This window comes from Triticum aestivum, chromosome 5A (assembly GCF_018294505.1).
Source record: "Triticum aestivum cultivar Chinese Spring chromosome 5A, IWGSC CS RefSeq v2.1, whole genome shotgun sequence".
NCBI lineage: Eukaryota > Viridiplantae > Streptophyta > Magnoliopsida > Poales > Poaceae > Triticum > Triticum aestivum.
In genome coordinates, this window is record NC_057806.1 from 650878510 (window position 1) to 650894891 (window position 16382).

Below are 16382 nucleotides of genomic sequence, written 5' to 3' on the forward strand. Positions count from 1 at the left end.
ATGAGTGTTAACGGCAACCCCTCGATCCCCGTGCATCATTAACTCCTTAATATGGGAAAGTGAAGAGATTTTCTTAGTTTAAGGGAATTGTTGGAGAGTTTTTCCCTCGATTTTTCATAAACAGTAGTTATTTGAGGTTTACAAAAGTGCTAGAGTTGCTCTTAGTAGCTTCGTATACATTGTGGTTTCTAGTAATGGAAATAGGAGGGGCAACTTGAACGATACTACGAGTTTTTTGTTGAGAGTGGGTGAGGGGAGAAGGGTCGGTCCGTTAATTCGTGTAGGAAAAAAATCCGTAAGTCTAGCATTTTCGGAGACAACTCTATTTACTAAAATAAAAATGGCCCCTCCTTCAAAAAAAAGGCCCCACGTGATTCTCCGCATACGCCAAAGTGAACACGTGGAACGCCAAGGAAGCAGCAAGTCTATCGTGAGGCCAAGCTGAGGATTGGACGCGGCCACCGCACACTCTCGTGACACTCGCGAGCACGCCGCCGGCGCAAGAAGCACAGCCCAAGCCAAGCTCCCGGCCGGGCGGATTCATTGGTTGCGCGATGGACCTGCGCGTCGCTGCCCCCGCCTCCGTGGCCGCCGCCGCGCGCCGGGGCGTGCTCGGAGTCGGATGCGCGGGCGTCCGGCCGCCCCAAGGCCGCCGCCAGTGCCGCCCATCGGTGCGCGTGTCCGTCGCGACCACGGAGTCCTCCGCCGCCGCGGCCGCCGTAGCCGCCGTAAGTAACACACGTGCCCCGTCCCTCTCAGTCCCAGCCACTAGCTAGCTCTGGTGTCTGGTCATCCAGTTCACGACTCTTTGCTGTTCAGTCGGCGGCCGAGGATGAGGAGACGACGAACCCGAGGACGGTGGTGGCGGTCATCCTCGGCGGCGGCGCCGGGACGAGGCTCTTCCCTCTCACCAAGCGCAGGGCCAAGCCCGCCGTGAGTTGTCACTCCTCTTTTTCCACGACTCGCCAAATGCGAGTAGATTATTTGACAGACACTGATTGTGCTGGTGCTACCCGCCGCAGGTGCCGATAGGCGGCGCGTACAGGCTCATCGATGTGCCCATGAGCAACTGCATCAACAGCGGGATCAACAAGGTGTACGTCCTCACCCAGTTCAACTCCGCCTCCCTCAACCGCCACCTCTCCAGGGCCTACAACTTCAGCAATGGCGTCGGCTTCGGAGACGGTTTCGTCGAGGTGCCAAATCCTGCAATTCAATTCAGAAATCTTATACTTTAGGGCATAAAATGTATCATGGATGGCAGATCACGCACTACGTCAAGGAATCTTCGGGTCTTGCTTTGATTATCTGAAACAGGGATAACAGAGTGGAAACCGTTCTGTTTTTTCAGGTTCTAGCAGCAACTCAGAGGGCTGGATCGGAGGGAAAGATGTGGTTTCAGGGTACCGCCGACGCGGTTCGGCAATTCGCTTGGCTTTTCGATGTACGTTTTCTCTCAGCGTGTGCGAGTGAGATGCATTTTTCTTTCACCACTACAGACGATGAATCGCGATGCAGGGAGTGTGCACGTGGTAGGTAGAAAAATGTTCATGGTGTGTGGTTTCCCCATTGTAGTTTTGCACAAAGCCATTTTCCACTCTAAAAAAACACAGAGCCTCTTGCCCCTGTCATACTGATATAATTCCAGGATCAAGAACCTGGGTTCAGATATGCATTCGGTTCCGCTACTGGAAACCTCATGCTTGTAACACTGTATTTTATTTTATTTTTTGCTTTTCAGGATGCCAAATCTAAAGACATAGAGGATGTGCTGATTCTTTCTGGCGATCACCTCTACCGTATGGACTACATGGACTTTGTTCAGGTAATTTACCGCAAAAAGATTGTTTTTCACACTTGTTTGTTCAAATGATTGGTTAAATTGTTGTGGCGATTCCACATGCAGAGTCATCGGCAGAGAAACGCGGGCATCAGCATCTGTTGCTTGCCTATTGATGGCAGGTGATTTCCTTTCTATTTCAGTGGCTAATGTACATAAAGTCACAAGTGGCCTTCCACTGTGCATCATCTACATGCAGAGGAAATTCTTCTTCAATTTTTTTAATGTTTTTGAAAAAAATGAATTGCCACTGCTGTGTTAAGGCAAATATTTGATTTTTAGCATATAATAAACTCTTCGATTTAACACCCTGTTAGTTTGTGTCTTGTGGATTAGAGATGAATAATTCTGTTTTCAATGTTAGCCGGGCGTCTGATTTTGGTCTAATGAAGATAGACGGCACAGGAAGAGTTATTTCATTTAGTGAAAAACCGAGAGGAGCTGATTTAAAAGCAATGGTAAGTTGTATTGATCTCTTCATGCCACTCACCTCTCCTGTCCACACACTAGAGTAACATTCTAGATGGCCAAGTGCACAGTGTATCAGTTAGTACAGCACTGAGAATGCCATTCAAATAAAATAAAACAGAAGGTCATGGACATATGTTTTTGGCAGCAAGTTGACACCACTCTCCTCGGCTTACCGAAGGAGGAAGCAGAAAAGAAACCATACATAGCTTCAATGGGGGTATACATATTCAAGAAAGAGATACTTCTAAATCTTTTGAGGTACGCCAATTCAACTTACTGGACCTAAATTTAATGTCAGTTGAATATTCTATTTGATTCTTCCCTGAAGAAAAGTATTCAGTTCTCCAAATACAAGGCAAACTGCCTAAGTTCCAATAAACGTGGAAAGTACTAAAAACAAGCTGTTTCATTTTCGAATATTTAATGTTGTAGTCTTTTTGGGATAATACCTTATGTTGTAGTAAGGTGCATTTTTCATAGAACAACTTGATCACAAGTAGGTCTTAATATGCAGTGCATTTTTGTTAGGTCAGATGGCGTTTTCCTACTGCAAATGATTTTGGGTCTGAAATAATTCCAGCTGCAGCAAGAGAGATTAATGTAAAGGTACGTGGATACCTAGCATGTGACAGCATCACCTACTGGTGCATTCTTCAATTGCAGTCAGGCATCTAAAACTGCACAATTGAAAGACAGAAAAGTAGGATGATGGCATTGCCAGAATATTGCCATTTCAGTTCCCTATTACTGCGCTAGTAATTTTTTGTTTCAAAATGTTAAAACTGTATCTTTATGTTGTATTATTTTCTGTAAACCTTAACTTCCATATGATGTTTTTTCTACGCCGACTTCCATATGATGTCGCCGGTATCTAATATTTAACACTTCAGGCATATCTTTTCAATGATTACTGGGAAGATATTGGAACTATCAAATCCTTCTTTGAAGCAAATCTTGCCCTTGCTGAACAGGTATGGGTAGTCTGTGCAAACTAATGGCGAGCTGCCTCTTTATTTCGTTATCCTTTTACAGTCTTTGCCCTTCTTTTCCTACACCACTATGTTATTGGTTCTGGTGTTAGTTTTATTCAGTGTAAGGTGTTAATAGTTACTCTTATGCAGTATCACTGTTTATTGGTATGGCCCAGTGAGGCAGTAGATATATTTATTTTTTTGCGAATGAGGCAGTAGATATATACACTGACTGACACTTTACAAGGTGCAAGAATTACAGAGAGCACTCTACAAAAGAGATAAATACAATGTACTAATGGTCATAATACGTATGAACAAGCAAAAAAACTTTTATTCTGCAAGAAATAAAGTGGGAATCTGAACCTTTCGTAACATGTGATCATCTTTTTCGTGAAAATATGCAGCCTTCAAAGTTCAGCTTCTATGATGCTAGCAAACCGATGTACACATCACGCAGAAACCTACCACCATCTATGATCAGCACTAGTAAGGTATGTGTTGCCTCTGGGCTAGTATGACTCCCATTTTGCACTATTCTTTTCTTGAAATTCTGCATGTGCCATTTTTACAGCCCAAAATTCTTTCTATTACATTGTGCCATCATTATCACCGTGCTTTACCTTTGCACCCTTAGTTACCAATATCTTACTATAAGTGTTCAGTTACTCTTCAGAAATCGATTTGGTTGCCGTGCCGCCTAACATGTGTATACCATTTGCAGATCACTGATTCGATCATTTCCCATGGATGTTTCTTGGATAAATGCAGGGTAGAGCACAGTGTCGTTGGAATCCGTTCTCGAATAGGCTCCAACGTACACCTCAAGGTCAGGCCTCTTGCTTGCAAAAAGCATAAACACCAATAGGGATCCATTATAGCCTTCCACAATAACAGCAAATGTGGTTCTCCATTTCTTCAGGATACGGTAATGCTCGGTGCTGATTTCTATGAAACTGACATGGAAAGAGGCGACCAGCTGGCCGAAGGAAAGGTTCCGATTGGGATCGGGGAGAACACTTCGATTCAGTACGCACGCATATATACTTCCTAGCTCACCGCTCGCCAGCTTAGAAATCGTGTTGTATTACTCTTGTCTGACAAATGTCTCCCTCTTGCTCTGCCCAGAAACTGCATCATTGATAAGAATGCGAGGATAGGGAAGAATGTGACCATTGCTAATGCCGAGGTATGCATGATGTTCTCTGCCACCTTGTTTCTTCAAGAACAGTCGCATAATGAATATGTATCAATAAGCTATGATCCCCCAATGTTGCTCTCATTTGATAAGATTTTTGTAGCGTTCGTCTGAAATGCTACTGTTCATTTGATCATTTCTAGTGAACCACCCTCCGGAGTTGGTGTCGTCCGAATACTACTGAACATGTGGTTTGCTGTTGGGTTCTTTGCAGGGTGTACAGGAAGGAGACAGGGCGTCAGAAGGCTTCCACATCCGGTCCGGCATCACGGTTGTGCTGAAGAACTCAGTGATTGAGGATGGATTAGTCATATGAGCTGAAAAAGAGTCTCTCCAGTTCAGCAAGAGAAATAAAGAATTCGTTTGTAGTCTTCCAATAAGATGCGTGGGAACCCTGAAAATGCTCCTTGTGTATACGAGATGACTTTGGTTCTCGAAACATGCAATGTCATGTCACCGAATTGCTTTAAAAATTCAAGTAGTGTTATCAACATGACTGAGGTTTTAAATTTTGAAAACAGAAAACTTCCGTATGTCACTGAAATATGTGAAATTTAACAAATTTCAGATATTTTCTTTTGGATTTAGATCTATCAAAATTCACCTAATTCTATTGACTTTTTATTAAATTTTGTTTGAACCTAGCTTGGAATTTTTGAGGTTACAAATAGTTTGGTACCCTACCCTAAAAAAAATCGGTACCCACTGAAAGTGCCGAAATTTCAGAAATTTCAGCTTTTAGTCTTTTTTTGCTTGTGTGCACATCCACCGCAAAGCCTTTGGCCGTGGCATCCTCCTGTGGTGCTGGTGGGGTGGAGGGAGGAAGTTCGAAGAGGAAAGCCAATCGGTTCACTTGAAAAGAGTTGTGCTATCACTAAGCAGGCATTGCATTTATCCAAAGTAGCATCATGGGTTTTCATACTTGCGCACTGCCACGCCATTCTGGCACCTGTGATGCTGGGCATGGGCAGCAAACACTCACGCTACTGGATTTCAGTTCTGGCTAAGCAGCGTGCAGCGAGGGAACGATGTAAAATCACGGCCGGAGGAATTCCGGTGGAATCGACGGTCACGAATCGCTGATGATGGTTTGTCGTGCGCAGGCGTTTGGCCCTACACGTGGCCGTCTGGGTCGCCCCTCCATGTTTCTTTTAAACAAGGTAAAAGATTTGCAATTTTATTGATTGAGAGAGAAGGTTTAATGACCGCAAAGCGGAAACAAAGAACTACTCTCGCGGCAAAGTTGGAATGAGCACGCGGGGGCAAATGATGTACTCCTAAACATAACACACACAAGTAAAATAATGTCATAAAAGTATAGTAAGGGGCTAAGGGCTATCCATTATGCTCAACTTATATTATTGAAGGTATCTGAATTTATAGAATTACAGTCTTGAGAAACAACTAGAATCAAAACTGACACACGATCGAGAAAAGGGACCAACAATGGCATTTTCAATAGAAATCTTCAGAAAACCAGACATGATAGATTAACTATGTCCAAAACATGTGCAAACTACCGAGGATACCTTGATGATATCATGAACTCTTCTTCCATACTATATTGTCTTGTTGAATCCTCATCGCTGCCTCTTTCATGCTCATTCATTGGGCAATTTGTTGGAATAACGTCATTCTCAAATTCCTCATCCACCACATTATCTGAAACAATATGCATTGATGATTGTAAGTTTTCCAATGTCAACTCCACTTGTCGCATGGTTGGGCGATCCTCTCCTTTTAACTGTGTACATGCTATTGCAAGTGCAGCGACTTCATGGACTTCTTTGCTCCACTCATTTATAACTTGTGGATCTAGTATCTGCGACAAGTTATCTTCTGCAAATAACATAGCAAAATGTGCAACAATACCATCACCGCTAGGGGATAAATATGAAAATGGCTTCTTTCTGGTCAACAGTTCTACAACCATGACACCAAAACTGTAGACATCACTTTTCTCCGTAAGTCTCTCTGTATAGAAGTACATAGGGTCTAAATATCCGATGGTACCTTGCACCATGGTTGTTAACCCTGATTTCTCCACTGAAATATACCTTGAAGCTCCAAAATCTGCTACCTTTGTTGTTAGAGTATCGTCCAAAAGTATGTTAACTGACTTGATATCTCTATGGATGATAGGTATTGAAGCTGTCGAGTGAAGATATGCTAGGGATTTAGCTGTTTCAATTGCTATTCGTAGCCTGTCGCTCCATGACAATGATCTTGGTCCTTCAACATGAAGATGATCATAAAGGGTTCCATTTGATATGAACTCATAGACCAACATTGGGACTTCTGTTTCAAGACAACAACCATAGAGTTTTACCACATTCCGATGGTTGATTTGTGACAGTATAGCAACCTCATTTATAAACTCATCAATCTCTTTTTGAACCACCTTCTTTGGTCTCTTGATAGCCACAACATGGAGGTCTGATAAAATTCCTTTGTAGACGGTGCCATGCCCTCCACCACCAAGCTCACGAGCTTTATCAAAGTTATTTGTTGCCTTCTCTAGCTCTTCTAAAGGTATGATCATCCTTTCTGCAATATCGGCTCTTTGGGATACCAATTGTTGCAATAATTGACCACGGTTCTGCTCAAAGAACTTTCGCTTCAACATTTGTGCCCTTTTGTGCTTCAATTTTTTGGAAATAAAGAGCCCGATAAAAATCAGAAGTACAAAGCCCGCCCCGCTGGCAACTCCTATGATGACACCTTTATCTGCAAAAATACAAATATCATTATCCGTTTTCTAAGAATCGATAAAGTGTACTCAAAACAAGTTACGGCTTGTGTTTAATATAGGGAATGAAGGAACTATATCAACAAACTACTAGGATGTTTTTTAATGACAGCAAGCTAATTAAGTCGATTAATAATCAGGATGGATTATACTACTACTTTTTCACATAATAAGTACTGGTAACACTGACTAGCTGTCTTCATCAGCTCAGAAGGAACAAAAAGAACAATAATCCTCCTAGAGCTAGTGCAGTGCTGCTCACCTTTAAATAATAACCGGCGGCGGCCACCTGGAGCTGGAGACAAAACGTTACATTAACTTCATTAGTTACATTACATCATAGAGAAACAATTGAGCCAAATTAACTTGACGCACGCATAGAAGCGTAAGCAGCAAGCTGGTACTACTACTTCCTCCGTTCGGAATTACTTGTCTCGAAAATGGTTGTATCTAAAACTAAAATACGTCTAGATACATTCATTTCTATGACAAGTAATTCCGAATGGAGGGAGTAGATGTGTAGATACACTTAACTAACCTTGGCATCCATCAACGAGGTAGGGGTTGCCCTGGTAGCCGTCCATGCATTGGCACGAATAGCCACGTCTCTCTTGTACGCAGTGGCTGTGCTCGCTCTTGCAGATGCTATCGGCTACCTCTGCGGGACAATTGGGCTGCTGCGAGCTCACTTTAGCCGGAGGAAAGCCGGGCAGCAAGACCTCCCACTGTAGAATCATGGAAATTTCCTCGTGCTGAATGGTCTGCGCCAGCTCGTCGGACAACCTACCCAAATCAAACCACCCTTCCTCTGCGATTAAAACATATGTCGATTTCGGATTTAGCGCGTTGCTTCGGTCGAGCCCTTCTAAGCTCAATGCCCCAAGCACGCCGTACTTGGACATGGAGATGCGTGCCTGACAACAGCCCATGCCATAGCAGTACTTGCCGTGGTTGCGCCTTGCCACCGTCGTAGCATAGGTGCCATTCACGTCGGAGGAGCAGAAGGAGGCGCATCCGATAAGGATGGCTTTGTTGTCGGACGCAAGCAACGTCGCCTTGGCATTGCATCCCATGAGGATGAGCTCGTTACGGGTCGACAGGGAGTAGGGCTTCTCCCAGGGTTGCGTGAAAACATCTTCGAAATAGAAAGTGTCTTCTCGGGAGGTGAGGCCTAAGAAGGCACCAGTGTGAACGACACGCACTGTGGTGTTCGTGAGGGAGATGTCGAGGACTTGAAAGTCTCCATAGTCGCCGAGCAGCAGCCGTGTGATGTTCTCGCTTGTTGTGTCGCAGGTGAGGTTGAACCCTGGTCTGTAGCAGTGGAGGGGCCCCATGCTGAAAGGGTACGGTACTTTCACGTCACCACATGACGTGTTGCAGTTACCTGGTAGTATCAGATTTGCATGAGTAATTAATACTCCCTCCATTCCAAAATGTAGTGTATGTAGATTTATTTTTAAAAGTCAAAACTCACATACTTTGACCAAGTTCGTACAGAAAAACATATACATACAGTATAAAATGCCAAATATATCTTAGTAGATTCATTATAAGATGTAGTTTCATAGTATTTGGCATTGTAGATATAAATAGTTTTCTCTAAAAACTTGATCAAAATTTGTAATATGTTTGACTTTTCAAAGAATTTATAAACAACGGAGGGAGTATGTAAAAGTGTCTTATAAGAGAAGTGGACAAAAGATTGCACCGTCACTGACCTGTGTCTATGACCGAAGGGACGATGCAACCTTCATTCAGGTTGGGGTCGCCCTGGGTTCCTGATGGACACCCACACTTAAAAGATCCTTGCGTATTGGTGCATTTACCAAGGCACCGACTTCCTCCTGGTTGCTCGCACTCATTTATATTTAGCACCATGTAATCAACAAAATAAGTTATTGATCGGTGTAATCTTTGGTACTCCCTCTCTCTCAGTTTACAGGGCGTGCGCGTATTTCTAGATCGTCAATTTGACCAACCTAATACAAGTCATATATTACAAAAAATATACCAATATAAACTTCAGATGTTCTATTTTCAAACTGTATAATTTTTGTGTTATATAATTTATATTAAGGTGATAAAATTGACAACCTAGGTATACGCGTAAGACTTGTAAACTAGTAATTTGATAACTATGGATAGCATTGTAGTTTATGGCAACAACGAAATCAGTTGAGTGATTGGGTGGCTCAGATCTCACCACTAATTGGCAACAAGGAAAATCAGTCAGTTGATTGATTTTATAGTTTATGACAACAACAAAATATCTGGCAAAACGAAAGAAGTATATAAACCAAAAGAAATATAATGGAAAATACATACATTCGGCAGGAATTGAACATATTGTATAGCAAAATGAAAGAAGTATACAAAATTTTAATTGGACCATCGGGCAGGGATTGCATAAATTCCAAAACATTAAATTGAAGAAATGTAATCTCAGAAGGGCATTGACAAGAAACTCCACGACAACAATGACTCACATAGAAGCAACAAACCATGTTTGGAGGATGCTCACTACGCAATCCCGTATGACTTCCCGGACACAAGAAAAATAAGGATTTGACTTTAATAAAAACTAGCATGATGAACTCACGTTTTTGTGTGGCTAGACTTTATAAAGTTATTTTTCAAAATGAATATGATTCGATAAATTTGTAGAGGACGGTCTATTTTTTACTTGATAAATCAATATATGTTGTATATGTTTAACCACTTATGGTAGAGAAGTATCGCCATCCAGATTCTTGTCAATCATAATCTATGATGCTATTTTTTACTATTGGCATGTTGTTGCCGGTCTTATTACGACGGAATTGACTTACATTTTTTAACAACGCCTACCATCCTAGCATGCTTTCTCTAATCCTATATATCAAAGTAGTTGATTTCCACTACTTCTCATCTCAACATATGCACTTGTTACCTCGTCAAAGACCCACCTCAACATGCATGCAAAAAAACTCATTATTAGTCCCCACTGCTTTTATTTATCTCAACATGCACATATCCACCTCACCACGCATGTCACCTCATATAAGGTCCACCACAACATGCATGGAAAAAGTTTTTCATTATATTGTGCTACTTATATTCCTAACAAAATAATTATACAATAATCAAGTACAATTAGAATATGTATTTTCAGTTTTAGTTCATATATTATTGATCCAAATATGCATGTTTCATACAACCAAATGTCATTCAAATATTTCATGCAGCAACGCGCAGGGTATCATCTAGTGATGAGCATTATTGCTTCACATATTTCACTTGACATCTATGTCAATGATAGTCATCAATAAGAAAGTGGGCCTAACTCATGTGGGATCCACATGGACTTGAGTCTTAGTTTATATCTAGTAAACTATCTAGCCTCCCATATAGGTTTCTAGGTAAAAATATATAATTATTAGTTTATATTCATTGGGAATTTTAATATAATATTATATGTTTTGGCACTCAGTCCTGGTACATGTAAATACTATTTTATTCTTTTAAATCTACTTTTCCATCATTGGGTCTAGCTGTTGTGAACTTGTACATTAACCGCCAATTCACATTCCCTTAGCTCCACTCTTTTATACTGGTGTCAACAGCTTTTCTGTACAGTTGATTCCACACACGTCGATAGATCTACCTAAGCAAATCGTGTTGATACATCTGAGACGTGTTGCTTGATGTCGATCATTCGCCACTAAATACTACATGGTATTGAATGGAAATCAATAGTTTAATATAGTTATCATTTTATATTTGTTGGAAATTCCCGGGACATACCATTACACTAACTCTATCTATGTAATTTGTATTTTATTTTTAGCATAAATGAAACAACTTTATTACATAGTTGACATGATTTGTTGCTTCCAACCTTTACTATTGCAGCTGCAACAATATATAGCTCCCTTATCAAGTACTATGGCAGCTGCATAAATGAAAGAACTTACATACTATTTGATTCTTCAAACTTGACTATCTTATTGTTGGTTATGGCTACCGCGGACTTCGACAGTGGCTACCAATTCAAGCCTATACCTTAGTTTCACACTTCTCTACTCATGTTGATATCTCTTGCTATATAGTTTACTTTAATTTATTCTACATTTTTATGTTTATATTGACTTTGTATATAAATCAAATAACTCGCATACAAAAAATATTTTGTTTATCTCTAGATGGGAAAGAGAGTTGTATTCTTTGTCTATCGAATATTTTTATCTACCACTCCCTCCATGAACATCTAGAATTTCATTCTTCAGTTAACTATTTTTAACCTAATGTGAAGTACTGCTAATTAAAACTAATTTTTTATTTTTATTTTCTTTTAAATATGATGTGCATAAGAGTGGTGTATTCTTTACATGACTTGTTTTTTATACGATTCCCATTGTCCTGGGATAGAAGGCTCGTGAGACTTTTTCATAGTCTCCAGCATATAATGTTGATTATATTTTTTGTTTGTAGTATATTTCAAAAATTAAAAGTACAAATAAAATGGAATTAATTTAGCTTACTCAGTCTATATTTTTATTAAATGTAGGTAAAGGTTCCAAAAGCTTGTTGTGTGTTTAACTATACACCTTATATTTCCGATAAAAGGCTATGACATATTAAAACATGTTTATATATTTCAACCACTTGAATATGTATTTTGACTGCATCTAGTACAATACAAATTGATGGCATATGATTTTCCTCATTTGCAACATCGAGGAAGCAAATATGAAGAGAATCCATGACCTTTATAATTGGTGGTGAGATAATTGGAAACTTTTCTGTGCGAGGAGATAATTAGAAACTTTGTGCGAGTGAAATTTATCATACGTGAATTTTGAATCACTATTATGTGTAGCTTGTTGGATTAGTTGAAAACAAAAAAAAATCATCCATTGCAATTGCTCTGCTCCTTCTGATTCGTCTATTGTGTTGTTTTCCCCATTTCTATTAAAAGACAAACTCTAGGCTAACGCTTAACACGACCATTATAATTCAGACCCACCATATAATTAATGGAGTAGATTGGTTTTTTTATGTGGAAAAATGTGATGGCTCCATTTTCTATTGTTTTTAATAGAAAGATAGATAGATAGATATGTCTACAATAGCTCTCTTCTGCACACATTAGCAAGAAGCTGCAATTTTAACGAAACATATCTAAATCATCCCTATAAATAGATATACAAGTAAGGCATAACAAACTCAACAAAATTATGACAGATGCCATGAGCAGAACAAACATCTCCAATGGAGCTGTGCCTAGAAGTCGGTCGTAATTACTACTCCCTCTGTTCCAAAATAAGTATCATGATTTTAGTTCAAATTTGAACTAAAATCATGACACTTGTTTTGGAACGGAGGGAGTACCAAACAGCCCGATGATATTGATGACTAGCCATATACAGGTTCCATGTAATTTGTGGGTGCAATACAAGGTCTTAGCTGCAAGAACTTAGTAGGGCTATCAATTCGCTAACTAAGATTCTGAAGAAGAAAATTTACCAGTTACTGGAGAGCACACATTCGTTGAATTTAAATCAAGTGATTTTAAGGTCACCGACATGTACTCCCTCTGTAAAGAAACATACGAGCGTTAGATCACTACTGTAGAGGGAGTAACCCTAAGTCACTTGACTTAAAAGTGAGCGAATCACAGGTCATATTGGTCGGTGCCCGTACGGCAAGGAGGTGACCTTTTGACTGTGCGATGAAAGATGCCGGCCAGGGGAGGATATATCTGGTGCACTGGGGCAACTGGTGCTACCGGTGCACCAGTCTCTTGTCGCATATTAAAAAATGTTTGAAAGAATCCGGAAAAATAGTGCATTGGAACAACATCAATGTATATTGTCACAAAAATATAAATCAAATTTTTAATTATTGCTCAGATAGAAAAATGACAAATTTGACACTGAATAGTACATAACACAAGTTTAATTGATTTTAGCACATATTTATATATTCATTTTAACAAGATTCTCACAGCAAAGAGCGATGTATCATCTACTCCCTCCATCCCACAATATAAAACGTTCTTGCAAGCTAAAACAGCTAGCAAAAACATCTTATATTGTGGGACGGGGTGGTTAAGAAAGTAGATTGGGTACCACTAACCTTGGCAGCCTCCGGGGATGTAGGGATTGCCTTCGTAACCGTCTTCGCAGTAGCAGCGGTAGCCTCTAACCTGACCGCACTTGCTTTTGTTGCTCTTGCATATGCTGGTGGTCACTATACTGGGGCACTCACGGGGTTCCACGTACCACCAGTCGGTGTAATCAGTCGCGGATGGCCAGGACGGGGGTGGGTCTACATCGACGATCGCCCAGCCCAGAAGGAAGGGCACTGCCATTGCATCTTCTGACAAAGAAAATTGCATTTCGCCAATGTGGAACCACCCCTCCTCGGCGACGAACACGCGGGCGGGCCACCAGGACGACTCCTCGTCCACGCTTTTGTTATGGCCGAACCATTTGAACGTTACGTAGCTATGAGCTACATCACGGATGACGGCGATGGGCGCCTGGCAGCAATCCCAGCCGTTGCAGGTGCCATTGCTTCTTCCGGTTTTCATGGCGGCACCGATGATGGGACCGGAGGAGGCACATGCGCTCATGACGATGTGGCTGCTCTTCTCGCGCAGCGTCGCCGTCATGTTGCAACCCGTTACAATGAGCTCGTTGCCGACGGACAGCGTGTAGGGCCCGTGGACCCTGAGTCCGCCGCCGAACGTTCCGTTGCCGTCGGCGTCTATTATTATGCCGCCGGCTTGTACGACGCGCACGGTGGCGTTCTCGATGAAGATGCCGACGACTTGGAGGCTGCCGTCGCCGAGCAGGAGCTGAGGGGGGGCGTTGTTGCGGCCTGTCTCGCAGGTGAGATTCAACCCCGGCAAGTAGCAGTCTGTCCCGCCAGGATCACCGACGACGCCGAACGGATACGGGACGTCCACGTCCCCGCACTTCCGGGTGCAGCCGTGCGCATCAACCGCCGCCGCCGCCGCCGCAGACAGCTGCAGCGCCACCAGCACTGCTGCCAGCGCGACCACCGAGCTGGCTGGCGACATAGACGCGGTAGATCCTAGGTGGTGTCGACCTGCGACTGCGAGCAGTGTACGACGAGAGTTGACATGCGCCGTTCATCTTACTTGTATATGGTTGAGCGCGCTTGCCGTGTCCAGATCGACACTGGATGTTGCTAGGATTAAATAACGACGAGTTGATGGCTTCCACGATTGTTCGGAAGATGGTCATGGTGGTCTTCACGTCGCGTCCCCAAGGGCCGGATTAACGCACTAACTACGACATGCCTGGCAAAGGTGTCTCGAGTCGTGGCTACTGGCCACAGTCTTCCATCGCCAAACACTAATTTTATGTCGAAGATGATGGTCTGCATGTTTTCGCCAGCAAGAGCATACTTTAAAGCTGCAAATTAAGCGTAATCGAGAAGACTTCACATTGTTATTGGAATTGAAACAGTCTAAATTAGATAGCCAACTCCCACTTGCAATGTAGGTCCGTGATTTAAACAAGTTTTCTCTTGTATGTACGGATTAATGCATGTACATTGCTTCCCTTTAGGGCCTCTTCAGTTCAAAGGATTTCTAGAATATTTTTAATCCAAAAAATAATATTTTTGCATTGTTATCATTTTTTCCTGCGTGGTTTGTTTAACCCGGTAAGATTCGTGGAAAAATTTCTTTAAAGCTCATTTGCACTAGGTTTGATACAAAAACCATCTACTCCAAGTCCAACCTCGAAGAATTACTACGCCACATGACCGCTCCACTGACAGGCCAAAAGGCAGCACCACTAACGGGTTAGGCTATGATCAGTGGAAATAAGAAAAAAAGTGACCAACATCGTGCCCGTTAATGTCCATGCGCCAAAAAACACACAAAAAAGAACACAAACACCGTTAAAGCTCACGGCGTCACACCATGGTCTCATCATGGCAGATCACTCTCAGGCCACCATCGTCGTCCGTTGATGCCTCCTCTGTCTTGTCCTGACCATTGCCATTATTGCCGCTTCCCGCTAGTCCTCGCGGACACTGCCTCCCAATGGTCCTTGTGTAGCATAAACAGGCGCAGAGCCGCTGGCTTTTTCCCCGAATGACTACCGCCTCACGCATGAGGAATAGGCAGCAGCTTGTGGCGCCACCATCAAATGAAGCAATGCTGGATCGAGGTGGAATGAGACCGGATCGGATGGTTGAATGGTTGCAGATAACCAAAGTTGTGTCATAGACAACTGAATCTGATGGCGGCGAGGCCGGGGTTGGCCGAATCGAAACCATGGTGATGAGGCGTTTGTGGGAGTTGTAGAGCAAAGCTTGTGGAGTCCTAAGAGGTTCTCGTTGCTGTATCTGGTGTCGGCTCAGCCCATCGACACTCAAAATACGTCACCCCATCATAAATAGACTTTGGGCGCAACCAGTGGGAGACAATCTCCTAGGTTAAACTAAACAGGTTTGGATGACGACCATGTAATCTTATTACCGAGGAACCTATGGTCATCTTGACGCAGAGATTAAAACTTACATGGTTGCTAGGGAGTTTGTTCCATGTAAAATTGATCGAGAGCATAATAGGGTAGCACATCTTTTGGCACATTATAGTCGTACTAAGCGTTGTACTGCGGTATGGTTGAACTCAAGTCCTCCATGTTGTGAGGAGCAGCTGTCTCGACATTGTAACCCTATCTTTTTGGAATAAAACTCCTTTTCACCCCGCAAAAAAAAATCTTATTACCGATCGGTTCTACAGTTTAATTTTGATTTTTGTGTAACATATATATCAGATGGGTTTCGGCTTACCATTCGGCATAAATGGTGGGTTATATCCAAAACAAGATGCCTTTTACGTTCCTTAGATGGCTATGTCCATTGACCCACTGGAAAAAAATTACGTATGGGGATCGTTAGCATGTGAATAACGCATGGGGCTCACTGGGAAAGAAATTATGTGCTCCTTTAGAAAATAACTAAATGAAAAAAGCAACGAGTTTGTGAAATATTCATCAATTTTTAAATTACTCATAGATTTAAATAAGCTTCATGAAAATTTGAAAATATTTGCATATTTAAAAATTATGCATAAAAATAAAAATATTGAAGAATTACAAAATATTTTGAAATGTAAATATAAATAAT

At 41.9% G+C, this 16382-nt stretch overlaps 2 protein-coding genes across 2 annotated transcripts; one reads left to right on the top strand and one right to left on the bottom strand.

Annotated features, from left to right (window-relative positions):
* Positions 1-416: 416 nt before the first annotated feature.
* LOC123105627 (glucose-1-phosphate adenylyltransferase large subunit-like) lies at positions 417-5097 on the top strand. The gene is made up of 15 exons (XM_044527722.1): positions 417-728; positions 820-933; positions 1023-1196; positions 1352-1444; positions 1742-1825; positions 1907-1962; positions 2205-2298; positions 2457-2569; positions 2845-2917; positions 3202-3282; positions 3690-3776; positions 4007-4111; positions 4205-4311; positions 4411-4471; positions 4695-5097. Exons 1-15 carry the CDS (start codon positions 555-557, stop codon positions 4794-4796), a joined length of 1518 nt encoding a protein of 505 aa, XP_044383657.1. The 5' UTR covers positions 417-554; the 3' UTR covers positions 4797-5097.
* An 899-nt stretch (positions 5098-5996) lies between these two features.
* LOC123108186 (wall-associated receptor kinase 5-like) lies at positions 5997-14295 on the bottom strand. Its single transcript, XM_044530020.1, has 5 exons — positions 13346-14295; positions 8948-9099; positions 7768-8613; positions 7492-7518; positions 5997-7207 (listed from the first exon to the last, which is right to left on the bottom strand). Exons 1-5 carry the CDS (start codon positions 14293-14295, stop codon positions 5997-5999), a joined length of 3186 nt encoding a protein of 1061 aa, XP_044385955.1.
* Positions 14296-16382: the final 2087 nt, after the last annotated feature.

Bases quoted from the DNA above. Each gene is read 5' to 3' on its own strand.
- LOC123108186 (XM_044530020.1), bottom strand. From the start codon at position 14,295: ATGTCGCCAGCCAGCTCGGTGGTCGCGCTGGCAGCAGTGCTGGTGGCG. The intron at 8,614-8,947 runs GTCAGTGACGGT...TGATACTACCAG, and splicing joins CCCTTCGGTCATAGACACAG to GTAACTGCAACACGTCATGT. The intron at 7,208-7,491 runs GTGAGCAGCACT...GTATTTTTGCAG, and splicing joins CCGCCGGTTATTATTTAAAG to ATAAAGGTGTCATCATAGGA.
- LOC123105627 (XM_044527722.1), top strand. From the start codon at position 555: ATGGACCTGCGCGTCGCTGCCCCCGCCTCCGTGGCCGCCGCCGCGCGC. The intron at 934-1,022 runs GTGAGTTGTCAC...TACCCGCCGCAG, and splicing joins AGCGCAGGGCCAAGCCCGCC to GTGCCGATAGGCGGCGCGTA. The intron at 1,197-1,351 runs GTGCCAAATCCT...CTGTTTTTTCAG, and splicing joins TCGGAGACGGTTTCGTCGAG to GTTCTAGCAGCAACTCAGAG.